At 46.4% G+C, this 26462-nt stretch overlaps 6 protein-coding genes across 6 annotated transcripts; 4 read left to right on the top strand and 2 right to left on the bottom strand.

Moving 5' to 3' along the window:
- Window positions 1-254: 254 nt before the first annotated feature.
- Window positions 255-5167, bottom strand: PtA15_2A556 (uncharacterized protein; the record flags this gene model as incomplete). The annotated part of the gene is made up of 17 exons (XM_053166587.1): window positions 255-1886; window positions 1970-2095; window positions 2161-2286; window positions 2374-2441; window positions 2505-2588; window positions 2677-2754; window positions 2832-2987; window positions 3058-3200; window positions 3283-3483; window positions 3564-3665; window positions 3735-3832; window positions 3900-3976; window positions 4037-4241; window positions 4308-4402; window positions 4481-4571; window positions 4649-4832; window positions 4926-5167. 17 exons carry the CDS (start codon window positions 5165-5167, stop codon window positions 255-257), a joined length of 3708 nt encoding a protein of 1235 aa, XP_053017794.1.
- Window positions 5168-6041: 874 nt separating this feature from the next.
- On the top strand, window positions 6042-7394 carry PtA15_2A555 (uncharacterized protein; the record flags this gene model as incomplete). The annotated part of the gene is made up of 2 exons (XM_053166586.1): window positions 6042-6887; window positions 6972-7394. 2 exons carry the CDS (start codon window positions 6042-6044, stop codon window positions 7392-7394), a joined length of 1269 nt encoding a protein of 422 aa, XP_053017793.1.
- Window positions 7395-8330: 936 nt separating this feature from the next.
- On the bottom strand, window positions 8331-11145 carry PtA15_2A554 (uncharacterized protein; the record flags this gene model as incomplete). Its single annotated transcript, XM_053166585.1, has 11 exons — window positions 8331-8413; window positions 8492-8637; window positions 8704-9245; window positions 9326-9464; window positions 9539-9654; window positions 9724-9940; window positions 10022-10521; window positions 10621-10740; window positions 10816-10860; window positions 10946-11029; window positions 11095-11145. The coding sequence occupies 11 exons, from the start codon at window positions 11143-11145 to the stop codon at window positions 8331-8333; spliced, it is 2043 nt and encodes a 680-aa protein (XP_053017792.1).
- Window positions 11146-11670: 525 nt separating this feature from the next.
- PtA15_2A553 (uncharacterized protein) lies at window positions 11671-13697 on the top strand (the record flags this gene model as incomplete). Its single annotated transcript, XM_053166584.1, has 5 exons — window positions 11671-11732; window positions 12945-13079; window positions 13168-13383; window positions 13459-13544; window positions 13627-13697. The coding sequence occupies 5 exons, from the start codon at window positions 11671-11673 to the stop codon at window positions 13695-13697; spliced, it is 570 nt and encodes a 189-aa protein (XP_053017791.1).
- Window positions 13698-14790: 1093 nt separating this feature from the next.
- On the top strand, window positions 14791-16279 carry PtA15_2A552 (uncharacterized protein; the record flags this gene model as incomplete). Its single annotated transcript, XM_053166583.1, has 3 exons — window positions 14791-15250; window positions 15342-15971; window positions 16062-16279. The coding sequence occupies 3 exons, from the start codon at window positions 14791-14793 to the stop codon at window positions 16277-16279; spliced, it is 1308 nt and encodes a 435-aa protein (XP_053017790.1).
- A 1023-nt stretch (window positions 16280-17302) lies between these two features.
- PtA15_2A551 (uncharacterized protein) lies at window positions 17303-21228 on the top strand (the record flags this gene model as incomplete). Its single annotated transcript, XM_053166582.1, has 18 exons — window positions 17303-17850; window positions 17940-18188; window positions 18294-18381; window positions 18457-18504; window positions 18595-18672; window positions 18767-19004; window positions 19091-19327; window positions 19383-19549; window positions 19617-19648; window positions 19732-19850; window positions 19941-19972; window positions 20051-20108; window positions 20183-20331; window positions 20419-20522; window positions 20622-20666; window positions 20751-20829; window positions 20889-20942; window positions 21013-21228. The coding sequence occupies 18 exons, from the start codon at window positions 17303-17305 to the stop codon at window positions 21226-21228; spliced, it is 2541 nt and encodes an 846-aa protein (XP_053017789.1).
- Window positions 21229-26462: the final 5234 nt, after the last annotated feature.

The raw sequence follows: 26462 nt of genomic DNA, 5'->3' as shown, positions 1-26462 counted from the left end.
CCCGGGCTAAATGTACACAAGCACGATTTTGGCAATTGCTGGTAAGATATCATGCACAACACATTCGAAAGAAAGATGAGAGACTAAATAAAGTGTATTTTACACGCGATGCACAATCAAGAAGGTGAAATCGAATCCTTCGGGCTGCTGGAGAAGTGTTTATCCAATGAAACAATCTCGTGCTTGAGGTGAAATCCAATAGATTATGAAGAAATAAATAATGAATGTAATAGGAAACTGTTGACCAGTCTTGACTAGTTCTTTTGTTCGTTTGGTTTGCCACTATCTTCAAGCTCTTGAACGCAAGGATCAAACCTGAACAATTCGAATGTTTTCCAAGCATCGCGATGAGATTGAGGGAGTTTCAAAACCTTAGCATCATAACCAACGACACCTATACTAGGATTGGACAGCGATCGGAAGAGGACTTGTTTTTGGACCCGACACAGGCTTTCTGGTGTTGGATTTTCGATGAAGATGTAGCTTGCAGAATCGGTTTGCGGTTTGTGGTCGAACTCCTTTTGGTTGATTTCCAATGATTGTAACAGCTGGCTCACCGAACCAAATTTGGTACCCTGGATACCATAGGTCTGCTCATCATGGACTAGGCACCATTGTACATCAGATTTCTGATGCCAAGGAGGGGCAGAACTCTTTGCATTAGCAATCTCGAGGCCTGGATTTCCGCTACTTGCGCTGGTGCTTGCCTCAATGTCTCGAATGCCATGTGTTACTGAGGCTAATGGCCCGGGTCTGCTTTTTTGAACGGGCGGCGTAGTGGATCGGTCTTGCGGAGGTGGATCAGTAACCGGCTGATTAAGTTGTACTGAGATCGAAGAGCTCGCTATCAGCCCGGAAGTTAAGTTGGCGGAGCTAGTTATATTTGGGATGCTGGTTTTGCCTGCGGGCGGGTCCTTGATAGGGTTCAAAGGTGAGGACATTGCCTCTTTTTCAATATCGAGTAAATCATTCGCAAAGTAATTGCGCATCTCGGGTGCCACCGAACCAGTGATTGAACTAGTTGACGACTGCACTCGTGTTAGAGTAGATGACCTTTTGGCGGGCGGTGTTTCTAAACTTTTCCTAGGAATTGGACGTTTCCGGGAGGTGGGTGTGTCCTTTGGGCTGGCGAATTTCGGGAGTGCGGATTTTTCCTTGGGGGCGGTCACGAGAGTAGCCCTCTCTGGAAAAACTTCAGGATGGGGCTTTTGATCCGAAGTCTTCCGGCGCTTGGTTTTCGATTCTGCGCCATGTTCGGAGTCCAACACCATCTGGGGAGCCGCTGAAGTGCCTTTGTCTATTTCAGATCCAGAGGCCTTTCGCTTTAAAGATGTCATAATCGATTCAATGCCACTGAAAAGTGTCAGCTCAGCTTGTGGACTACTTTGAACGCCCGCTTGGACCTCTTTTGATGTTGACGATTTGGAGCGGATTGTTGGTTCAACGTCGGCGACAATTGCGGTATCGTCAGGTGTGCTGAGGACTCTAGATTTGCGAGAGGTGCCTTCTGTTTGCTGATCGGATTTGGAGGATTTTTTGCCTTTAGAAATTGGTGAGTCGAAGTTCGGATGAGGAAATTTAGCTGGCTTGTGAGCGATGACTCGGGCGGAGGTCTCAGACAAGTCGGATGGCAAGTTTCGACCTCTTGAACGCCAATTCAGATCACCCGTCTTTAACTTTTCACTCCACTTGTCCACCTCAGCTTGGAAACCATTTTCTGCTGCCTGCTGACTGCCACCCGAGATGAGGTCGGCAATGTTCAAGAGCTTGGGATCGGTCGCCCTCTGGGCCATCTCGTCGTGTGTTTCAAGATCAACAGCGTCGGTCCAATCTCGCTCCCCCGGGTCGTGCATCTTTGTGATTCGGGGCCATCTCAGTTCATACTCCTTTAGTCCAGAGCCAATTGAAATGCAGGTTCGAGGTGAGAAAATAACAACCTCATAAAAGAAGAAATAAAATCTGGGCTCACATGTTTTCTAGAGCGCTTAGTAAAACCAGAGCCCATTAATTCAAAGACAAGGGGTTTTTTAAATATGACGGCAGGCTTTTTTAAGTCCCGGGCCACTTCAAAGGTGAAAGGCCAGTCCTGCCTTGCCTGTGTCGAAAAAAGGTACAGACTGAGCTATAGATCCAGAAAAAGTAGCCATGGAATTTCCTTACTTCAGATATATCGGGAGTCTCGCCACCGGCGTCTTGGGCGATTCGGTTAGCCCTTTCAAGTTGCTGACGTGTGAACCCATACGAAAGAAACGTGAAAATCAGGCGGAAATGTGGGCGGGTACCGGGCTGTTGGCAAGTGAAGACAGCAAGAAACTCAGTACACACCGAACATACAAGAGAAAGTGCAGAAATAAATAAATAAAACAAGCAAACCGTTCTTTCGATGTCAAGAGTGTTGTCACACATCCCGATGTACCACGATGTATATGTTGAAGTGGGTACTGGGCACATCATTCAAAATGTTAACCTTCAAATAATAGGTCAAATAGTTTCTGTTGCCTCACCCCCCAGTTCCCGTCCCCTGTTTTGATCCCAGGCAGCTCCAATAATTGCATAATCGGCTGTGTCTCCATAGCCAGCTATATAGTCTGATGAGAAGGCAAGAAAGTTGAGATCTATGAGTGGGCGCAGAACTTCGAATGGAGAAGAAATCAGAAGTAAACAGATCTCGGATACCTTTTTTCACTTTGAGCCACTTGTGTTCACTTCTAGAGTCGTTGTATACCGACGCAGCTGTCTTGAGGATTAATCCTTCTGGTAATGTCGAATCAATCGCAAAAGGATGGTCAAATCACGATCATCTATGACGAATGACTAAGTTATAGACATACCATGGCGCTCGGCTATCACTCTGGCATAATGTTGGCGCAGTGCTTCCTTGCCGGACTCACGACTCATGTCAAACGATTTCCTATCCACTAGCATGCTAAAGTGTGGAATCACATGAATGCACGTTTCCAAGGTACGCCTTCGCTGGTTATATGGACCTGTAGAGTGTGGATAGTCAGTATTGGGTGGATGAAAACTTCAAACTTCGACACGGAACTCTCAACGTACTTTCAAGAAGACTTTCACCATTCAGGTAAAGTACATCAAAAAAACATAATGCAAGGTGACGAGATGCGCGGTCAGAGAGATGTTGGCTATTCGTGTCGTCCTGGCTGTCCGTGGACGGAGTAGTGGGTCGGTTGTCAATTTCGCTACGTGAGGATTGAAATAGTGGTTAGAGTGACGAGTTGGCTCCAGAAACGCATGTGGTTGGAAAATTCGCCTCCCACTCACTTATCGTCAACTTGTCCAGGTTTTTTTTTCAGCTCCCTTATTCGCCAAAATTCGTCAACTTGACCCTGATCCATGTTCCACGCGACCATCTCGGCCTCAAATATACCTGATTTGATTTGTTCGTGTGTCTTTGGACGCGAAAGTGACCCCAAGGATTCTGGTGTGGTTTTTGAATGAAGCCCAAGAGTTGCTCGAATCAAGCTAAAGAAGTTATGATGCAGGAAACTTCAGCAGTCTTGCATGATGAAACCAACCAAGAAACAGATGTTTGAAGCGCTAACTCATGCGTAGGTGCTCTTTCACTGGTACTATCCCGATGGCTCTTACTAAAGATCTGAATTTGCTCCGTTTTTGGCTTCGATGTATCAATGTGAATTTGCATTCTACCAAATTTCGATGCCGGATTGTGAAAATCAGAATAGTTGTGCATTTTTGTTGAGAGACATGCTTACCGCTCTCCATCCATTTTTGTTTCAGCCCAGACTTGATCTGTCAACTTAGATAGCGGGGCTGCAAGGCAGGGCCCGGAAGCTTTGACGCATTTGGGGATCTATTAAGCCAACAATTTCAGTACCTGAGGGAAGCTAGTCACTTGCGTACAAATGAATATAACCAACATTGACGCATGTGCCCAGTTTAGGTTTGGCAAATCTTCGGAGTAGTTCCTTTGTGCGAGTTGAAAGCTGCGTTTTATCTGGAAGGTTTGATTAATTCTAGTTCCAGGTCGATACAAAGCTCCAAGTATTGAACATACCTCTTGGAATTTGTTCGCATAAATCGGCCGCCACATCGAAATCTGCCTTGGCTCGGTAAATAGTTGGCATAGCCCAATGCCAGGCTTTCATCATACAGTACGGACTGATTTCCTTGAAGGCTGTGCTATCGTAATCCGTGAGAGATCTATACACCGAAAGAGAAGGTATTGGATAGAGTAGAGGGCGCAGGTCTTTCAGAATGATCTACGGTAGGTTCGATTGACAGGATTAGTTGCAAGCAGGTTAGCAAGGATCTTCAGAACTACTCGCCTGGGTCATATACGCAGCTTGTCGTGCGGATAACGGGATATAGAGATTATGCAGGATATCCGTGTCAGGTCTTGGAGGTGGGCGAGCAGGACCTTCTGTAATACAAAACAAAATAAACCGAATCAACGTTATCAATGACCCGACTCTTTTCGCAGGTAGAGCGTGTTGCTCACTGCCAAGATTGGACCAAGGGGATTTTGCGGCTAATTCGTCAAGAAACTGGTCCACATCCGACAGTTTCAAAACTTCATACTTATTATGACCCTATCAAATAGAAACCGATCCGGAGCGTAAAGGCCAGGGACATCGAATCAGTGAATCTAGATTGGATTTCGCCGCACCCCTTCTGTGAGAATCTTTTCGAGTTCTAATCCCAGGCAGCCGGCTCTTCCAGTCTCGAGCCCGTTTTGATCTTCGGTCGTCGAATTCCATGCGACCAGTCCCTCGCCTCTCTTGCCACGACCGGTTTGCACTGAAAAAAGGGTGCCCAAATATTTCCCCAGCTTGGCCTCTTTAAGCCCGTACCTATTATTGTATTAGAAGTGGAAAATTGCACAGAGTCAGGTTGTTTGCAATGGGACTGGAGCAGACATCAAACCGAAGGGGTGGACGACTAACGTGCGCCTGACGTCTTGATTGGGAAAGAGCAAGCGAAAGATGATTTTTCCTGTGTTTCTGGAAACCGGCCAATGAAGATTGACCCATTCCTCGAAGTCTTCCGCGGCCTGATTGGACGAATCATGGGCTGGTTGCTTGCGAGCTCCGGCTTTCTTGGACTTTCTGGAGGCAATCTTGTCGAGGTACGTGCAGAAATCTGAAAATGTGATATCCTGAGTTGCGGTTGGTTGTTGCTTGGCCATGATAGTTTAATCAACAAGAAAGAACTTTTCCGTGTTTGCGGGTGGCTGTCAGTCTCGATTGGCGGGAGCTCAGTCGGCTCGACGGGGCGGGGGGAGAGGCGAACTTGATTTGGGCCGGTGTATCACATCTTCGCTGGCTGATGGCCGGGATTGGTACATTAGCCCACCGTCGGTTCGCCGGTCTTCCCTGATGTCGGTCGACGGAAGCAGATGTTGGAAGACACAAAGCTCTCGCCGGATTGGGCCACTCCTGAAGATTACGTAAACATGCCGAATCAGGACTGCCTCCGATTCATACAACCTAGGCCGCAGGCCTTGACCCGGCCGACGGGAGGCACCGGCGCCCTTCGTGAATGGGGTTGACTGATCTGTTTCTCATTTTCACTATGTATGCGCCTTCATCTCATCTTTGACACTGCAGTGGTATGTATTTTCTTGTTGGCGCAGAGTACTTGTCCAATCGATTGCATGTCAGAAATGATAAGAACTCTTTTCTAGGATTTGCCTCAGCGAAAATGAAGTTCAGCTGATTGCATTGGCAAGGATTGAGTTCCACTTTCGATTAGCTTTTACCAGGAGCAACTGGTCAGCAGCAATCGGAATCACAGAAACATTCCCCAAATGTTTGATGCTAATGATGAGCTACAGTCAGCGATCGACTTGGCGATTGACGGTTCCCAACCCACTCGCCAGCTTTGTACCCAGGTTCGCGTGGTCGTTTGCCTCCGCAGATCAATTGATGTCATCGTAGCACGTCAGTTGTGGGGATTAGGTGTGGTTGCGAAGACAAGTGTAACACAAGTAAGAGTCGTGAAACTTGAAAGACCTGGTAGATCAGCACTATGACCGCTTTTCTTCGAAGCCGCCGGGAGGGATGGATGCTCGACCAACAACAACCGATCTTGTGACTTGGAGTGACGGAGGCCTACATATTCCAATCTCAGATTCCACTCCACACCACCTCCAAGCTGCACGCTCACGAAAACAGAACTACCACAGGGTGAATATCCTTCACAGCGACTACATAATCACCACCTTCATCGATACCATGGCCGCCGAGGACAATTCCTTTGTCAAACAATCACTCACCGAGACCCTCACCGGCCCATCCGCAAGCGCGCGACTGGCTCCGAAACCAACTCTGGGCAAAACACGCCGCCTGATCAACTCGAAAGACATGGCCAGTCGGAAAGCCAAGGCGGATGAGGAGTCGGGTGGCATCCTCAAGTCGCTCGGACTTACGCCAACAGCCCGAAGAGCCCACAAGTCGTCGCCCGACAAGCAGGAAGCGGTCACCGATTGGGAGGAGGTCGAAAACCTCGACGGCATCGCCGAACCCAACTCACTCCATCCTTTCGATCCATCGCCCTCCAAGGCTCATCACTCCTCAAGACCATTATCCGGTTCACAAGAGTCCACCAAGCCGTCAAAGAGCGATCCGGACTCGATGCATCTCAAATCTCAATACCAATCCTCCTCTGACCCTCCCAACAATCATCGCCAGTCGTCACCCAAATCAAGCGAATCAACGCTCATCCTCAACCTGCGTCGTCAGCTGGCCGAATCTCAGACAGCTCGCGAAGAATTGGCCTTGCAAAATACCAAACTAGAGCGCGAGTTGATCGAGCTCAAAGGGGATAACAAAGCCAAAGCTGACGGGAAACTCTTGGGTGCAAGAGAATACCAAGAACTGGAGAGGCAGTTTGATGAACAGGAGAAAGTTAGCTGAACATTCACACATCTTCCTGCTCCTCAGCATACCTGTGGCAATAATCTTACTGACTTGCTTTGCATTCGAATCCAGTTGCTCAGTGGGTATCAACGAGAAAATGAACGCTCATTGATCGAACTAGAAGCGACCAAGGTAAAAATGACCAAGATGTCGAATCTACTAGCGAAAGTGTATGGTCCGGATTGGGAGGAGACGATTCCGAGTATGAACGACAGTTCACCGGGAGGGACGATGAAGCAGAACTCGCTACCCGCTCGGATCCAATCCTCACCTTCCACAATCAACTCCACTGCCATTCCCAACACACCCTCCGAGAAACTCAGTCTGCAATTGGCGCAAGTTCAGTTGCTCGTACAAGGGATGGAGAGACGATTGGTCAGCCGGGAAGCCGAACTCGAAGACTTGCACAAACAGACCAAACTCGAACATCTCTCCATCCAAGAGTCTCTCAATCGCTCCCTGCCTAAACCTCATCCTCCTCAATCCTCGAAATAGCCCATCCTTCACCCCTTCTTTTGGTTCTTTCTGCTTCTGCAACTCGCTTCTTTTGTTTCAAGCCCCATCAAGGATTGGATTGCTTCACGCTCTAAAGAAAAGGGGGGGAAACATCTTGCATTCTGATCTTCTGCACCAAATTCCTCGCATTCCTTCTATCCAACCACTGTAGAAGACAGAAATGAGCAATGTTGAAAAAAATCTGCCCAGACAATGTGTATACGTATATATCAATCAGTGATTTAGTTCTCCATCGGGGGCATGTATGTAATTGTGTGAGAGTCTTCCATCCAGGTACATTTCTTATGATTCAGAAATTCATAACAAGTCCAAAAAAAGCATCATTTTTTGGTTACTGTTATCCTACTTGATTGTAGCGTGTTTTTTGAAGCTAGAGAAGAAAAGGTGAATCCTAGCCAGTTAGTATCCTGAGCTTGGTTTAACTAGTTTGCAAGAGGAGCACATTACGCTGCCGAGACCTTTCGACCATATCAGCGAGTTACTGGTTAGCATGGGTAAGACCACATGGTAATTGATGGATTGACAGTCTTATCGCCTAGTAAATCTGACCCGGTGCTGAAGCCAATTACTGTTGATGGACAAACAAGCTGTTCCATAACATGACTCCTCCTGTACCGAAATGTACCAATCCGACAGAATCCGACAGAAGCCATGAACAGGATTGAACCTAAATATAGCCCAAGAGCCATTGTCGGTCTCATCTGAACCTTCAACCATTGATATCCACTGCATTAAAGATTTGTGAGGATTTATTCCTAAGAAAACTACGGCAACTGCTACAACCATTATACGCATGTCCTTCTACATCTGCACTGATAAAAAGTAAGTAATCAAGATGTTCAAAAACTACACTAATACTTACATACATTAGGTGAACTTGAAGGATCAAAAAATTAAACCAAGCGCATATTAGTGTCAGATTGTGATTTGAGAGACTTGAACATGTAAAGACGACACAGAACTTCGAGCAGGCAGCATGAATGAATCGAAAAAAGCAGCTATACAACCACAAAAGTTGGTCAGATACCTGATGGAAAATCCACGGTTATGAAAGACAGCAATGGATTGTGCTTTACCTAGTCCAGCGTGATCGCCGATCTCTGTCACAAGCGAAACATACTGATCAGGCCGAACGACCACCATGCATCCAACTTTAGGGTCAATTCCGTAGTTCTCATAGATTTTTCCGTGTCCTCGGTGGTAACTTTCGTCGTCAGAGAATCTGTGGCAGGGTTGAACTGTCAGAATTGGTTTCTGAGTCAAGGAATGAGTACAGAAGTTGAGTTACATTTTCTTATAAGCCTGGAAACCGTTCTTTCCCTGTTTCGGTCGAAGGATATCATGGAAGTCGTCGCACTCCATTTGGACACGCGGTGAAGCCAGGATAGTGATGAAATTGAAAACCGAGTCCAAGTTCGCGTCACTGGGAGTGTACTTGATGATAGGGCTGGCAACGTCATCAGCCAAGAACTTGCAGAGTTTATCCAAGCGGAGCCTGCAACCAGAATACTTCTTGACGTCGCCACCGAAGAGCAAAATTTTCCATCGGCCATCCGCGCAAGCTAAATCCCCCAGCATGTATGGCTTGGCATCAGCCACACCAACTACTTGGCGACTGTAAAGACGGGGGCCGACGGGAAGGTTGCTGGCGAGTTCGCGTGCAATTTTTTGCCTTGCATTCTTGGATACCAGTAAGCTGGATGGATAATCAACCGAAGTGCCACTAGAGAAAATGTTTCCTCGCTGCACTGTGCTTTGAAATTCTTCCATAGAAATCCCTGATTCGTCAAGCACGTCTTTTGCTGGCTTCCCTGAGAACAGTCGAGCAAACTGATGAAATTCATAATCATCAGTCGGACTATGATAGCAGAAAATCTCGGGTACATAGAGCGGAGGCGAGCCAATGTTACCTTTTGGTCAAATTCGATCAATTCCTTTGCGATTTGAGCTCGCTCTATTTCATACGTCTGCAGAATACTCGGATGAGCCCTTCCTTGAAGGACGTGGGCCAGCTTCCAAGCCAAGTTGAAGGTATCGGCCATTGATATGCTGCACAAGAAGGGCCGCAGGAGCTACGTCAGTAAAGACCTTCCTGGAACTGGGAAATAGCAAATAGTACTCACTTCATCCCCTGACCAGCTTTTGGGGAATGTGTATGACATGCATCGCCAGCAATAAAGACCCGGTCGTTCCAGGACCAATGATTGGCCAAGCGTTGCCCTATTTCATAGCACGTATACTGATTTTGTAAATTACAGATATTAGGAAGGGCATGCAACAGGTGTTCGTGAATGAAGTGGACATTTACCCATTCAATCTTTGGTATTTCCATCGTGTAGGGTGCAAAGATTGATTGAGCGGCCTTCAGCAATCTGTCGGGGGTGACATCGGCACGATTGGGTCTTTTTCCCTTTTCAGGTTGGGGTATCTGGATATAAAGCCGGACCATATCTTGCTCTCGGGGTATAATCATGACTGAACCATTCTGGGCAGAATGAATGGCACATCGCATCCTAATATCGGGGCTATTAGGTTACATATCAAAATAAATCATCTCAGCGGTGACGTCTCACAGATTAAAATCTATGTCCATCCAGAATACTCACAAATTTGTGATCGGAACACCATCCAAAACACCCCAGAAAAAGTCATCACTCTCGCCCACCAATTCATACCCGATTGCTTGTCGTGTCCAACTCCTAGCTCCATCAGCACCAATCACGAACCGGCAGCGGACTTCTTCGATGACTTCCTCGCTTGGGAACCCAACTGGATTTACATCCAACGCGTCATCTTGAAACATATTAGATCGGAAGATTCCATCTGGGGCCATGGGAGAAAACTGCGCTGGCTGAGCTTCTTCTTGGGTAAGGTGACGAAGTCGGACGATAATGCGCTCCTCCGCTGAATCAGATAATGCCGATGCCGAGAGTGGCGGTAGGATGAGCATTTCGGGGCAAACGGCTCTCTCTACTTTCATGCAAGGTAATGCGGAGCTGTCAGAAGATGATGGTGTTGACCATTCGGAAATTTTGTCCAAAAACATGCGCTCGATTCGTCCTTGGTGCACAACTGATTGTTGATATGGAGAGATGCCTGGGATAGTCTGAATTGGATTCAACCCAAGATTCATGGGAGCGATTGTAAGAATTTCTGAAAGGACGTGATGATCAGGGAATATGATTAGAGAGGAGAATCAATTCACGTCTGGAATTCGGGCAGTGCGACCGATTTTGCCGTCCGAGTCGGGATTCCAAAAGCAAATTTCCCCTAACTGATTGACCTCCTCGAATAATCGAGCACCCATTCCCAAGGCTTGAAATACCTGTGGATAAGATTATGAATGTTAATTTGAATTGCACCAACGGGATGCACATGACTAGGTTAACTCTTGACTTGCCTCTAAGGATCGTGGGTTGAGGCCATCGGCTTGACCAGTAAAGACCTGCGGACGGGAGGAAGTTATTTAGTATGCAGCGTACGGAGCACCTGAGCCACCAAACATGAAAAGGTAGAGTTTTCATTTTTACCTTTGTACCTCGCTTATCAACGATGCGGACATTGTGAATACCATAGCGTGCCAGAGACGCTGCCGCCATAAGACCGGCTGGACCCTAAAATAATTTGAAACGGATTAGCCTTGAGGTACCGGCATAAGAGGTTTATTAAAAAGGCGCACGGCTCCGATGATCAAAACATCCACATCTGAGGGTACTTCCTTCACTTGCATGGCTGAGGTATTCAACGGTGAGATGATGCTTGAGAAAGAAAATCGGAGACCTGGAAGGAAAACGCGAGACTGAAGATTGCCTTGACTGAAGTTTTGGGTTTTGTTGGTGACTGTGTCAGGGTTGGAATCCAAGAAGTTAGTGCGATGAGAAGCTGGGGGTTCTTTCAAAAAGTTGCTCGAATTTATAGGTACTCAAACTCATGCTGAGGACATTTTGATCAGCGGTCTTAGACTAGGCACAGATTATTCTGCCTGGCAAAGCACGCTATCATGCTCCTCGCTGTCCGGTATAGGAACCTTCCAGGGCGGGGGCTCAAGGCATAACGTGAATCGTTTTATGTTAAGACCAACGGTGCGCATTAGTAAACAGCAGGATTGCCTAGCTGTTGAGAGGTGAAAAATCTCCACTGTTTTGCGAACTGGTCAAGGCATGAGGTCCCAACTTAAACAAGTAGGCCCAAAACTGAATCTCCGGTCGGCGCAATGCGACAAGTGGTTTACCCCACCGGCGAGGAGGGAGGGAACATGCTAACCGAACATGAAGTCCTGCCACGCGTGATTGCTCAAGAGGAACCTCGCACATTAACGTGCTCGAAGAATTCTAAGTAACTTGCCTTCCAAGGCTACAGTAAAATACATTGAGATGGGGGAGCAGGCAGAGGATTAGAGGACCTCGAGAAAAGAGCGAAACGTCAAAGAAAAGGCACAAGTCGACCTTGTCATAGGAAACGCGAAAAAAAAAACACCATAATCATTCGAAGCCCTTCGTTAGGCGAGGTCTTTATCTCTCAGCTACCAAACCTGTGGGCAATTAGAAATAAACATAGGCCAATAATTCCGTAGTTTATGGGACATCTCTTTTCTCTATACTATCGATATATTCCGAATTCCTCGGCATTTCTTCAACCCCCAAAATGTATTCCCCTACGCAAAGCACAGCCACAAATAACCGGGAGAAATGTTTGGCCGGAAGCTTTATGTACCTTCCAAGAGAAATTAGAGATTTGTGCCTCTTGGTAGCTATGGAAGCATAGACTGTTGCCTGACCCTTTCCCGAAGAAGAAAATCACGTGGATGGTCCACCATGAATCATACGCCTTCATTTTGAACTAATGGTGCGGAATAGCTTATCTCAAGCCCGAGTAGACAAGCCATCGGATCCATGGCTCAATATGGCCCTGGCGGGCAAATATGCAACTCAATGGACCCCTTCCCGGTCTGGAAGGTGAGACAGAATACATTGAAGGGCTTTATTCAAAAGTTAGGCTGAGGAACAGATTATGCCATAAGGACGCTTTACACACAAATAGTTTCGCGTTGCCTTTCAAAACGTGTATTTATAATCCTCCGGAGACGCGGATGCCAAATTTCGCACGTGGCAGCTACGCAATTTCCTGTTTACAATGCGAAACTGGTAATCAAAACTTAAATCAGGGCTGGGTTTGGACTGCATACCCCCTTTTGGTGAATAGTTATGTATTTTCCCAATTGGGAATGGGTGCTTTCAGTCTCCGGAAAAACCTTCTCGAGGGAGGAAGCGTGGTATGACAGCTCGAGGCTCCCCTGGAGAAGGAATCTTGCAAGGAGAAACTATATATGACTACTAGTATTGGCCCCAGTCGGCCCCAGTGCGCCATCACGGAAGACTTGACGGTGTTCCTGACTTGAGATGTGAGTGTCAGGCGCAATTATTTGCACTCGCGACTCCGCTAGCATCCTGCTGACAACTGAATATGAGCGGCAGTTGATCTTATTTTTTCTCCTCTCCATGCTGACTCGTTCAATATTGCCTTTTGAAGGGCTCAAAGTAGATATGAGCTGCGGGTAATCCAGCAGCCTGAATTCGCGGCTGAGACGCTAGTTGGTCCTTATGGACTTCCTATCGTCCCCGCGCCGATGGTTGAGGTCATCCGGCTCATAGATGGACGAGAAGTGTGAGTTCCCTCATTTGAACACGGATCCCTACCCTCACCGCCTTTCTAGCTTTAATGAATTTCTTATTTCTGCAACAAATCATTTCAGGGATTTGGCTCCAGAGGAAGCCATGCGCCTCGTATTGACTCCACATGTGATGCGCGGAGGCTTTGATAATGAGCCGCTAGAAGATGTAACTGAGCAAGGCCTTCGGTTTGAGCCAACGAACGTCATTCTGGATGGAAACCACTGGCTTTTTGTATTCGGTGATTGCGGCATTCGTAATGTTGGGCGATATAGCCTTCGTTTCAGCTTATGGCCCATGTAAGGGTTCTTTTTCAGGGGCCCATGAGATAATTCAACATCGCCTGACTCTTGATTTCTTGTGCTTTTCGGCAGGGAGAACGGCGCACCTGCCCTAGCCCAGGTGACGACGCAAACTTTCCCCGTGGTCGAGACTGGCGAGTGGCCATTGCACGAACGATGTGAGTAAAGCAAAGCCCGACTGGAACAAGAAACTCGAACTCTTCACGCTCAGATTGACAGTATTTCCTGCTAATGATTCAGGGTTCACTCCATTGAGCGCGCGCATCGCGGAGGAACATCCGCGTCTGCATATTTACAGGCCGAGGTTCTGAACTCTTCGAGGACTCAGGAGGGACTTCAAAATAACAATGAAACTGGGGAAATGACAATTTGAAAAAAGACAGTAGGTGGAAGGAAAGGTATAGAAAAACAGGCGAAATTCACTATAAGGATATGGAGGACTTCCCGTTGGCTAAAATACTTAATCTGGAGGGACGGGCTAAACTTTACTTGCCGGTGAAAGTTGATTGAGATCGAGTTTTCACCAACAAGAAAGGTTTAGCGGACCCCTCTAAATCATGCCTTTTAGGCGACGGGAAGTCCCCCATTGTTCCCCTAGATTTTTCGACAGGTTTATCCATTTTCCATACAGGATGCCAGAAATCCGTGCCCGGCCTGCGCTTTCTTTTGATGATCCATTTCACTCATCTTCTCCGTTTTTGACTCATCATACTAGGTCTGGGTAAATCCAATATATTCTATTTTAGAATTAACAATTGGATTTGTTTTGAGTTTCAATCCACATAATTTCCACATTTCCTGCTTGCGCCCGTTCCTAGACTGCCACTCATTTGTATGGGTTTTTTAACAGCTATTAGGACGGTTCACGTAGGGCCGAAATCAGCAAGACCGAAATAAAGTTTATCCCACGGCCCCAGCCAATTTGGCTGGGAAGGCTTGCTGATTTATAACATCAGCAGGGTTAAAAAATCCCTACGTGAACCGTCCTATTATTGCTCTCCAAATGGAGTTAGATTTTATTTCGGATTGGATTGAGGCATTTCAGTCTATTTCAATCCATTAAAAATCATACAAATCATCCCCTTGTGAACAAGCGGAAACCTCAAACGCGGCTGCTGGCACCCGGCAAGAAGGAAATGGTTGGTGTGGTTCTGACTCAACATGAGCCTACCCCCATTGCAATATGTGTTGCGGTCCTGCGATGATTTGTGTGGTCATGATATAAATTGGGGCTGACTCCGGCGGACTGCATCGCTCCGCAGCGCTGAGCCGCAGCCTTTGAGGCACTTGGCACAAGAAACTTGGGCGTTGTGCATATGCATGTTCGTATTCAATTCATTTTGAGCTCATCTTCTCAAATCTCCACCATGGAAATCTCCATGTGTACATATCTCTCGAGGCACCATGTCAACAATCTGCGCGGATACGTCGTCGTCGGTCGGAACGAATATTCCACATGATCAAGTCAAGGCGGCTGGAAGCAGTTTTGAGCGCACGCATGATGGTGTGAGCTTGGAATCCTCGGACGAAGAAGACCCGGAAGACTTGGACGAGCAATGGGACGATTGGGTTGAGGACGAAAGCACCCCCACATTTACTTTGATCCACCCTTCAGTCACAGCGCCATCTGTTGAGGCCGCCCTTGAACACGACCGCAACACGCATGGCTTTTGCCTTAGATCACTCATCGAAAAACTGAAGCTCGACGCTCTCGGTAGGATAAAACTAATAAATTGGATTCGTGCCGGGCCCTCGAATAGTCGGACAAAGGCAGAATTAGAAAACCTGACTGAAGATACTGATTGGTTGCATCAAGATTCTGAAGAATGGCTGATCCCAAGCTTACCTGACGATGAGATGCTACGTATGCAGTTTTTCATCGGTTCATCTTATTTTGGTCAGGCAGATCGAAACCCCAATCGACGTCTAACATTCGTTCTATAATACATTTATAGGATTCGATTTTGATGAAGAATTCCATCTCGATGAGTCAAGCCGAGAGGCGCCCCCTGCAGTATCCGAGCAGTCCGATCAGTGTCTTGACCTCAACCAACGCCTACTTGCAACACAACAAGAGTTAGAAAAGCTAAGAACTGTCGCGAACCGTACCATACATGAAGATCCGGATGTAAACCTATTGAACTCCTCGCGCACCAATCGGTGGTATAAATTACTGCCCTCCAGTGATGTTGATGGACTCTCTCAAGGGAGAACTACGGCTGTTGTTGTGGGTTCGGCGTCATCAGACGAAGAAGACCAGGATGACTTAGATGAGCAATGGGACGATTGGGTCGAGGACGAAAGCACCCCTACATGCACTTTGATTCATCCCTCGGTCACAACCCCCTCTGTCGAGGCCGCCCTCGAACACGACTTCAAGACTCATGGGTTTTGTTTTAGATCACTGATCAAGAAACTCAAGCTCGACGCTATCGGTCGAATAAAACTGATCAATTGGATTCGTGCCGGGCCCTATAACAGTCGGACAAAGGCAGAGTTGGAAAACCTGACTGGAGACGTGGAGTGGCTGCGTCAAGACTCTGAACAATGGCTGGTTCCAAGCTTACCCGACGATGGAATGTTACGTATGTTGCTTACTTGCTCCCTTTCCACATTCTCAGACAGATCGTGTACCGCCAACCCGCATCTGATATTTGCTGCTTCAATATTTGAAGAGTATGACTTTGATGAAGAGCCTCACTTGGATGGAACAAACACAAAGAACCCGATGGTTAGCGGCCCCCTTGGAGCCGAACGATCCAATTGTCCAATTGAACTCAACCAGCGTCTACTTGCAACCCAAAGGGAACTGGAAAGCCTGAGAGCTCTCGTCAACCGTACCATAAACGACGACACCGATTCAAAACCATCACATCATTGGTCGAATAAGTGACTGTCGTAGGCAGAAGATAATACTGAGTTTTAGGAAGGAACTCCAGTCGTTATTAAGAAAAAGGCAAAAGGCCTATAAATAACTGTGCTTGGTAGATGGGTGTAATGTAGATAGATATTTTTTCAAATGAATCACCACTCGCTCATTTATGAATGAGTCATTGGCATTAATTTGAAGATTATGACGGCAAAGATGAGGTCCGAGGATGATGCCGGAGAGTGAAAGTGAACTCTGAAAGCCTCATGTTCTCCGCTTTTCATTCAACTCAGTGATTGTGGGCTTTCCTTCCGATTTTTTCTTCCCCAATTCTTGCTTGGGAGTTGTACATAGATACACAGGACCCTTGGCATTTACACTGTCTCCATAAGATCACAATGTTGTTAAATATGTAAATCAGTAAATGTCCTTACATACACACAAACCGGCCCTTCAGCCTCTCTGTTCCTGGAGGCAAGTTGACCCACACAATCGCGAAGTCCAACACCACGAGTCAATTTGTCAGTCCGCAGTTGACCAGGGGCGATGTAATGTACATAGTACATATAAAAATAGTTTTTCCAAACATGTCCGTGCTCGGGAACTCGGACACTGGCATTGAGCTGTCGTGAGCTGATCAGCTTGTGGTACCACCTGCTCTTGCCGAACTTGCGCGTGTTGCTTGTTCTCCGATATACAGCGGCGCATTGTTCTCCACACGGTTGCCTAAAACGGGATACGTTCCTTCAGCTCTCGAGCAGTCCTCAAGCACGATAAGTGGTTATCGACCTCACCAGTACGCTAGTCCCGTACCCTTGTCCATTCGTTACGCTCCACCCTCAACTCCGGCATACACATCCAGATCTTCCCTGTCGCTTCCGCCGCGCCGACGAACTTTTTCAGGCTCAAGCCCTGCCAATCCATTCCCTCAGTGATACATTCAGTTGACTCGTTGGAGTGTTGTTACACATCTTTAAATACATTCAAGAAATCGTCCTTCCTCTCCAACAGCAGCAAGAACTTCCATCTAGACAGAAATCAAACCAGATGCGCACTTCACAAGAACATGACCTTCGATCAACGGCCTCTCATGTGACGATCGATGATGACCCTTCAAGACAGTCACCCAAGAGCGCCCCTCAACCTGCTGCTCGTACTGGCTCAACCACCAAGCTTCATTCAGATTTATCACCCCGGTCGAACTCTGCTGAATACGAAGAGGACTCTCGCTCGCTGACCAACAGATACCAGAAGGCCCTAGGCATTGGCGACACTACACTTTCCTCATCTACTCGTACAACCAAGAGCCAGAACTTGAGTAGCAGACAGAAGATCGTCGGTGTTGGGGCCGAGGTGTTCAGTTCCACTGATGATGATGACTTCGATTGGGATGACTCTGACGAGTCGGAATTGGATGAAAACGAACGTGCGGAACGCCAGAAGCGAAAATTGCGCGTACAACACAATCATCTCGAACATGAGAATCACCTCCGTCATGCCAAACGACTCAGGAAGGTCTACCTCTCTTTTATGAGACTCTCCAGGCCGACCAGAACGGCCCTATTACTCATCATTGGTTGCAGTATTGCCATCACGTTGAGTTATATTTTCCTACCCTTCCTTTGTTTTTTCAATCCAATTAAACATGACTGGCGTGTCTACGTCAAAATGATATTCTCTACAGACCCACAATCGTCGTGATCCTTCGCTTCCCCGAAAGTCGAGCCAAGATTCATATATTGATGTGGTCTATTTGGATCTCAATCAACATTGCGCTATCCTGCGTCATATCTATCCTAGTCGACATATTTCCGGTGATAGCTATCAAGTTGTCATGCTTGCTATACGGATCCGCACCCGAAAAATTGAAAACACAAGTTGAGCTATGGATGGGCGTACGGACTTGGACAAAGATTGCATTGAATTTGACATCGTGAGTGAGAAGCAAAAGAAATAAGAAGAAATGAAGGCCTTGAAGAAGTGCAGAATATACATTTTTGCATATCTTGAGCTTAAATAACCTGACTGTTTTTTATAGCTATTGGGTTTCTCTGTTGGTAATGTTTTTACCCATGTTCCCCTTTCATAACGAGCCCCAATTGCGGTACTTTCAGTGGTTCAAAAGAGTACGTTTAGGAGTTTGATCTGTTGACTGCTACCTTTCCATGAGCAACATGGTAAACTTTAGCATTGTCCTACAGGCCACCGGTGCTCTTTTCGGTACTGGATTGGTCTTACTGGCAGAAAAGGTGCGCTAATTGTGACATCTGAGTTCAATATTGTCAATTTGTTCCCTTCATGGAAGCTTACCTTTCTTCCCTGGAAATATGGTCCCTTAGATTTTACTGCAAATTGTCAAGATAAATTTTCACAGGACCAGTCTTCAGGATAGGTTGGAAGAAAATGACAAAGCTTTGGTGAATTCCAACCAAATTTGATTTCACACGGTTTGAAGAGTTTCATTGCTAAGCTGTAACATTCCGTTCTTTTGTACAAACATGTGAATTGCAGCGGGCGTTAGACAAACTAGCCGCAGCTAAGGACGCTGCCAAGATGCACAAGAAGTCATCACATTTTGCGTTTGGTCATTTCACACCAGCGCACAGGTCTGGTCGCAATACTCCGGCGAAAATGCATGGCGCCCAAACACCAAGACAGGAGAAAAAAGGCAACAGGACCCGCGACTCAATCATCGTAGATGTACCGATGGCATCGATGGTTCCACACACGAATTCTTCTGGCTTAGCTGGCAAGTGGCTTCAAATTTCAATTATGTTGAACCCCAACAATCGTCAAATGTGTGCGCGTTGTGTTAACTTTTATCTGCACTCATAGTTCCAGAAGGGGTTTCGGCTGCTCAACTCTCGAATGAGCTCCAAGCTCAAGCACGCAAGAAGCCGAAACGGCCCGTGAACATCTCGAGCATGACCGACCAAATTACCCACGTGATCGCGCAAGCCACCCTGAAAGATGGTATCCGCAATGCGGATCACAGATTGGATGCAGCGACTCATTCTGCCAAGAAGCTGGCTCGAAAATTATTTGAAGGATTGGACGAGGACAAGGGCGGTGGTCAGTTCAAATCCCTCCTTCTTTCTGGGCCAAAGCACTAACATGCAGATCTCAGTCTTGACACGCGACGAGTTTGAACCCTACTTCAAGAACCCGACTGATGCGGCCGATGCATTCAAGGTTTTTGATAAGGATGGCAATGGCGATATCGACCGAAAAGAAATGCGTAACGCTGTATCGCGGATCTATCGTGAAAGAAGGGCTTTGGCAACTAGTCTGAAGGTGAATATCGCGTCACCAACCAGATAATCCATAAACTGCCTCCTGCTAATTTTCTTTCTGTTTCCAGGACATGTCCTCTGCAGTTTCGAAGTTGGATGGGTAACTGGTTTTTTTCTACTCTTTGGACTGACCTTGAGCGATATCGGATTGCTAATGCTGGGCGGTTATTCATAATATTCTAGAGTCTTGCTGGGCTTGGCACTTTTGGTCACTGTCTTCATTTGGTTGTTCGTATTTAATCCCAAAGGAACAACTGCCCAGCTAGTTCCAATGGCAACTATTATCCTTGGATTCTCGTTTGGTGAGTTCCATGTAATGACTATTTTTTTGTTTGTTCCAATAATATCAACTAATTCTCATGGTTTTATGCGAAACCTTCCCATTTCTATAGTATTTGGTAATGCGGCTAAGAATCTTTTTGAGGTACACGCCGAATCAGATGGCTTTATAAAATTTACTTCGACGATCTATTCTCTGACTGTCTTTTCTTCTTTGCCACAGAGCATGCTCTTCATCTTCAGTATCCATCCATACGATGTTGGAGACTTGATTTTCATCGGTAAGAGCTTGCGAGCAATTTTCGAAATCAGGCTACTTCCATATTGATTGAGGTCTTATTCACTCGTTCATCAGACGATTCACCAATGTTCGTATTGGAGTTTGGGCTCTTCTCGACTACGTTTCAGCGCTGTGATGGGCAAGTGATCGTTGCTCCCAACTCGGTGCTTTTTGGCAAGAAATACATCCTCAACGTCCGCCGAAGTGGTCCGATGTGGGAAGCGGTTCGTCCATCTCAACTAATTTCCTCAGTGCTTAACCCCCTCCCCCCTTCGTCTTATTAAAGTTTCATTTTGATAATTTTTTTTCAGACCAAGGTAATGGTTAGCTTTGATACACCCTTAGAAGTCCTGCACGAATTCCGGACTCGGTTGCGCCAATTTGTCACTGATCATCCCCGCGAATGGAAAGGAGGGTTAGTTCTATGTGGACTTCTTGCTATAGACATACCCTCCAAAAGATATCTTTGAATTGGCAGCTAACCCACTTGCATTTCCCTTTTTGTTTTCGACAGGTTAGATGTCAACATTGATTTCATGCAAAACCAGAATTTAATCCAGTTTAGTGATACACTATCTTTTACATGTCTCCAAACGTCTATCATATCAGCATGCGAGACTGACCGTTTCGAAATAATTTTTAGGTTGGCTGTTGCTATGGAACACAAGAGTAACTGGCAGGATTGGGGTGCCCGGTGGGATCGACGCACTTTGTTGATGAAGGTCAGTTGAAATAGCAACTAGATTGCAAGCAAATTTGCTAAGATATGTTTTGCAAACAGGAGATGAAGCGGATCATGGATTCACTGAACATGACCTACAAACTTCCCACCCAAGTAAGTTGTCTTTCCTATATTTCAGATCGCGGCCTGTAAGGCAGCAAACTCATTTGTGCTCTCGGATCAGCCTGTCTCGTTCATCTCTCGCGAGACTAAAGTCGGGTCCCGAAGCCATGAACCATTCTTGGGCCAATCGCTACGCTCACAACATAGCATGGGGGCATCAGCTACCAGTCCTAACTCGAATTTCTTGGGCAATGCGGCCCGAATGGGCTCGAACGCCCAGGCTCCTTGGAATACCGGGGCTTTACCTTCCTTAGGAATTCAAACACATAGATTATAGAGCTCCTTTTTCATTTTTTCATTCAAGCTTCCTGGCGTTTTTTTCATGAAACTGGGCTTTTCTCTTTTCAATCTACTTACTTATCGATTTAAGGACACCCATACCCCTCCTTGCTTGAACGCAAAGGCACTCGTTTATATGGAGCAGTATTTTACCTCCCACCTTCATTTTCTCCTTTGAATGTTTGGTCGTTCTGATATGTACACTCTTTCCTATATGTTTGGTCTTGCAGACTTTGATGGGACTCTCGCTGGAAAGGATTCAAATTCCCTTGATTTGCAGATTCTAACCGGGTTGGGACGACCTGTTGGCATGTAGACATTTCAAGAAACTTAGCAAGCTAGAAATTTCTTGAGGGTTGACAAAACAGTTGGGATCAGCTGTCTTCAAACTTCAAATCCCTACTGAAATTGTAAAATTAGCATTTTGCCCATTTTGCCCATTTTGCCTTAGACTTCCTTTCTAGCCTGTCCAGGTGTAAATCTGTGAGTTGCTTTGAAGACGGACCTCACGCACTGCGAAAAGCTCTTCGCACACTGTGCACGCAAGGTTTCCAAACACTTCGCGCACTGCGGGTGAAGCAAGCAACTTTTTCAACTTTTTTTTGACCAATCAATAGACAAGCTTATTATTGTCCTCTGTGAATTTTTTGGGAGTTTTTTGAAGCTTCCTTGCAAGCTTAAAAAGCCCACTAAGAAAAAAAACAAGTACAGTCATTTGGGGACCTGGAGTCCAAGTTCCCACAGGCCAAAAAATCCAAATAATTTAGTGAATCATGATATATATGTATTCAAATGTTTAAGAAATTTCTGGCCACTTTGTGCAAGAATAAGGCTTTCAAAAATTAGGAATGTTCACCACGTGCTGGCGCATTTCAGCATATTTTGAGAGAAACACCGCGTGCAAAAATGGTTCATGTTATGTAATCAGGTTGCGCAGTCCTGAAGCTGTTACGTGACATTCAATTCGCAGTAACTTTGCCTCTGCCTGCAGCATGAATTTTATGTAACAGCTTCAGGACTGCGCAACCTGATTACCTAACATGAACCGTTTCTGCACGCAGTGAAAATTACTGATTTTTCAAAGCCTTGTTCTTGCCAAAGTGGCCAAAAAGTTCTGAAACATTTGAATACATATTTATCATGATTCACTAAATTACTAGAGGCCAAGGCGGCTTCGCCGCTGCAAATCCTAGGCTCAGTTTCTGCACTCAATTGTAAAACTGGCACAACACAACAAAATATTGGACCAATTATTGGTATTGTATTGATTTGGCAATACACAAGAACTTGACATGGGTGTATTTTATCCAATAAAAAAGACAACACACCTGGATTTTATTTCCTAGTCCAACACACAAATATCTGGAATATTTTATTGTATCACCACTGGGCCTCTCCACTACACTACATATGCTACAGGGGCATGTAGTGATAGCATGGCTACATGTGAGTCTGTAGTGTTGGATCTTCTAAGCTGCTTTGTGGTACTCTAAAGCACCTTTAGTGATGAAAAAACACCAAATAACTGTACAGCACAGCTTAGTGGGAGCTATTGCTATTTTGTGGCCTGTGCATGTAGTGCTAGGACAGATCAAGCAGAAATTTGCTAGACTACAAAGTCAGAGCAGAATTTTGCTACTTTAGGACACACTAATGCCACTGGCGTAGCTGGCCCAATCTTGGTTATATTAGGACAGTTCAAATCTAGTGATGGTGACTGCTGCTGGTTTTTGTATGTACTGGAGTGCTGTCTGTTGGTTTTGGAAATTCATTAATTTCCCAGCCAAATTATCTTGGTCAGCAACAGAGCTTCAGGTGCTGAGGTCATAGAGTGAATAAGTAGGTTTTTGGCTGCTACATTCACAGCAGACATTTTGCAGCCTTAGTTTTTGTCTTACATCTTGGAAAATGTTCAAGCTCACACATGCACAACTGAACCATACAGAAAATTGGGAGTCCAACAATTTATAAAAAGCAAGCAAAAATCCATCAAGTGGAAATAGATCAATTGCTAGTTTTTAGGAACTTAAAAGATCATCATGTGTTTGCAAGAGTCATGCTTGCAACCACATGATCTCAGTTCAAGACTTTGGGCCAATAACCATGTACTATGGAGCTTAGGTCTTAAATCAGGAAAAAAAAGTTTAGTTACCTGTGCAACAGGGTGCCAGTTGAATTTTGGATGACAACCTGCAGGGGGAATAACACCAGCAGGTCCACACAGCATGCAAACAATACAGTAATTGATGTTGACTGCACCATGCAGCTTCTTGATGACCATAGTGACTTTCATTAACTACAAGTAACCACATTTGACACCTAACCACTCCCCCAATGACCAGACAGTACATCAAGGGGGAGCAATACTTCCCTCTTGATGGCCAACACAAGCCTGCCATCAAGAGGGACCAGCTCTTGTGTTGGTTGGAAAGTTGTAACAGCCATTCACCACGTTATAAATGGCCACTCTGTTGCTGGCATTGACAGGAGCATTTTAGTTTCTTCCAGTGTGGTAGAAGAAAGTGGTGCTCCGTCACATAATGACCACAGCGCCATTCCTCCCGCACGATTCCCACGTGTGTCAAGGGTTCTCTGAACTTGGCGGGGTATAAGTACTCCAGGAAACTCCGCTCATGATGAAAGCCACACACCAATGAAATGACCAGACAGTACATCAAGGGGGAGCAATACTTCCCTCTTGATGGCCAACACAAGCCTGCCATCAAGAGGGACCAGCTCTTGTGTTGGTTGGAAAGTTGTAACAGCCATTCACCACGTTATAAATGGCCACTCTGTTGCTGGCATTGACAGGAGCATTTTAGTTTCTTCCAGTGTGGTAGAAGAAAGTGGTGCTCCGTCACATAATGACCACAGCGCCATTCCTCCCGCACGATTCCCACGTGTGTCAAGGGTTCTCTGAACTTGGCGGGGTATAAGTACTCCAGGAAACTCCGCTCATGATGAAAGCCACACACCAATGAGAATTGCAAAGAGAGTAATCCAATAAACACCAGTAAACATATCAATAACCACAATAATATCATCCGCATCCGTAACCATAAAGAAGAAGTAGAGTCTGTAAAAAGTAAAACATCATAATTCCTCCTCCCCTCAAACTCCCCCCTCCTAATAAGTAATGAAGTAAAGAAAACTCCTCCTTCCTCTGCCGTACAAAGAAACCCCCCCATGAGAAAACTCACACCGCATCTCATAACCACATAGAACTAAAACTACACAACAGCAATAGAATAAAACAGATCATCCTCCCATCCCACACACACCGTCACCGCCGCTCCCACATCTTTCTCTGCGCTTCTGTTGCTCGCCGTAGACAGCCGCCAAACTCCGCCGCATCCATCATCCACGCCCCTGCCTAGCCTCCGGAGGCTTGGGATCCTACTCGCCACCTCCGCCCCAGCTGCGCCCGCTGGCGCAGCCCGCTTCAGCTTCCGCGGCTTCCCCCAGCTCCGCGCCGCTACTAGACAGTCCGCGCTGGACTGCCTGGACAACGCAGCCTGCTCCGCTCCGCACGCCGCAACTCCGCCGCATGGGACCGCCGCTCCGCGCTCAAGTAATGCACCCCTCCTCCACAACTCTAATCCGGGCCGCGCCTAGGGCATCTGTAGCCCCTTTCCTCCGCAGCAACGCACACCCGGAAACCCTGCGGCCGCACTGGCGCCCGGCGCCCGTAGGCAACAAGGGGTCTCAAATTTTAACAACCAGTCATTGGCTTCTGTAATGCTGTCCATCACTGCTTCCTTCTGGTCATCAAGAGGAGTAAACACTCCCTTCAGTGAACGGTTGGTTTGCTCCGGTCATCGAGAGAAGTGAGCCCTCCATTCAACAGTGGGCCAGCTACGCTAACCGTAGCGTTAGCGTGGCGTAGCGTAGCGGAATTCCGCTAAATTTTAGCGTAGCGTTAGCGGAATTGCGCCTTCTCTGCGTTAACGCTACGCGCAAAGGGTGCGCAGCTAATTTAGCTGTTAGCGTAGCGTTAGCGCAGATGCGCGCAATTGCGCTAACGCTGTAAGACTCAAAAGTGTTCCTGAGAACCTTTTGCTGAATGGAGAAGGGGATGATGGAGGTGCAAACTCTGCCCTTCTATACTACCAGAAAACAAGACCCACCAAGGTAAGCTTGGCAAGTTTTAATGCAGTGATAGGGTTGGTTGGTTCAAGATGAGCTTGTTGATGACACTGAATAATTTGTTGATATTGTTATTGTAAGGGTTGTTATGTATGTAGGCTGTTAAATGTATGTAAGGTTGTTTATGTAAATGTTGGGGTGACTGTAATTGGTGAGTAATGAACTGAGGTGAGAGATATGAGAATATGAGAGTGAGTTCAGTTGTTATTGAGTTGGTAAGGGTTGTTATAATGTGTAAAGGGTTTGGATGGTATGTAATGTTGTGGGGTATGCAATAGCTGGGTACTGAACTGAGGGAAAGACAACTGAGGGGGGGGAGAGAGCTCCTTATATAGACAAATGTGAGGGAATTTAGCTACAAGGAAGCCCTGTATGAGGGATTTTAGCTGCAGGGAAACTGGATGAGTGAATGTGGTTGGTCAGGAATGTACATGACGTGTAGAAGGTACAAACATCTGAATGAGTGACTATGATTGGTCAGAACATGAGGGATTTAATGTGGTACTTCTATGATGTTGCCTGCAGCTGTCAGTTGTGAAAATCCACTAGTTTAGAATGTATGTATATACTATGCAGTGTAAATGAGTATGTGTAGCTGTCCTGCAGCTGGGTTGTGTATGTAAACGTGAGTTTGGAATAGGAGGTGAGGTGTATATGTAGCTTGGAATGTAACTTCTAGTCCTGTAGAGTCCCGTCCTTGCGCCAAAGTCCGTGATTTCTGATGAATGTTATGTAAAGAAAAGAAAACAGATAATTTTTTTTATTTTTGATGTAGTGGAACCTTTCCGTCTACCACAACGCTACACACGCAGGGCGCAAAAGAGCGCGCGCTACGGTGCGCCACAGTGCTTTTAGCTGAAAAAAAGGCCTTTTTTCCGCTAAAAGCGCTGTAGCGCAGCATAGCGTAGCGTAGTGACTGTAGCGGCGCGCTAACACTAACAAACAATTGGCGCGCTGTTAGCGCCGCTTAAAAGTAGCGCAGCGTAGTGGCGCTAACAGCGCGCTAACGCTACTCAAAATGGGCGGGCGCTTTTTGCCGCTACGCTAACGCTAAGTGGCCCTGTAGCGTAGTGGTCCACTGTTGCT

This window comes from Puccinia triticina, chromosome 2A (genome assembly GCF_026914185.1).
Source record: "Puccinia triticina chromosome 2A, complete sequence".
In the NCBI taxonomy this organism is placed as follows: Eukaryota; Fungi; Basidiomycota; class Pucciniomycetes; order Pucciniales; family Pucciniaceae; genus Puccinia; species Puccinia triticina.
The sequence above is the reverse complement of the archived record's forward strand: the minus strand, read 5'-3'. Positions and strand labels throughout refer to the sequence as shown.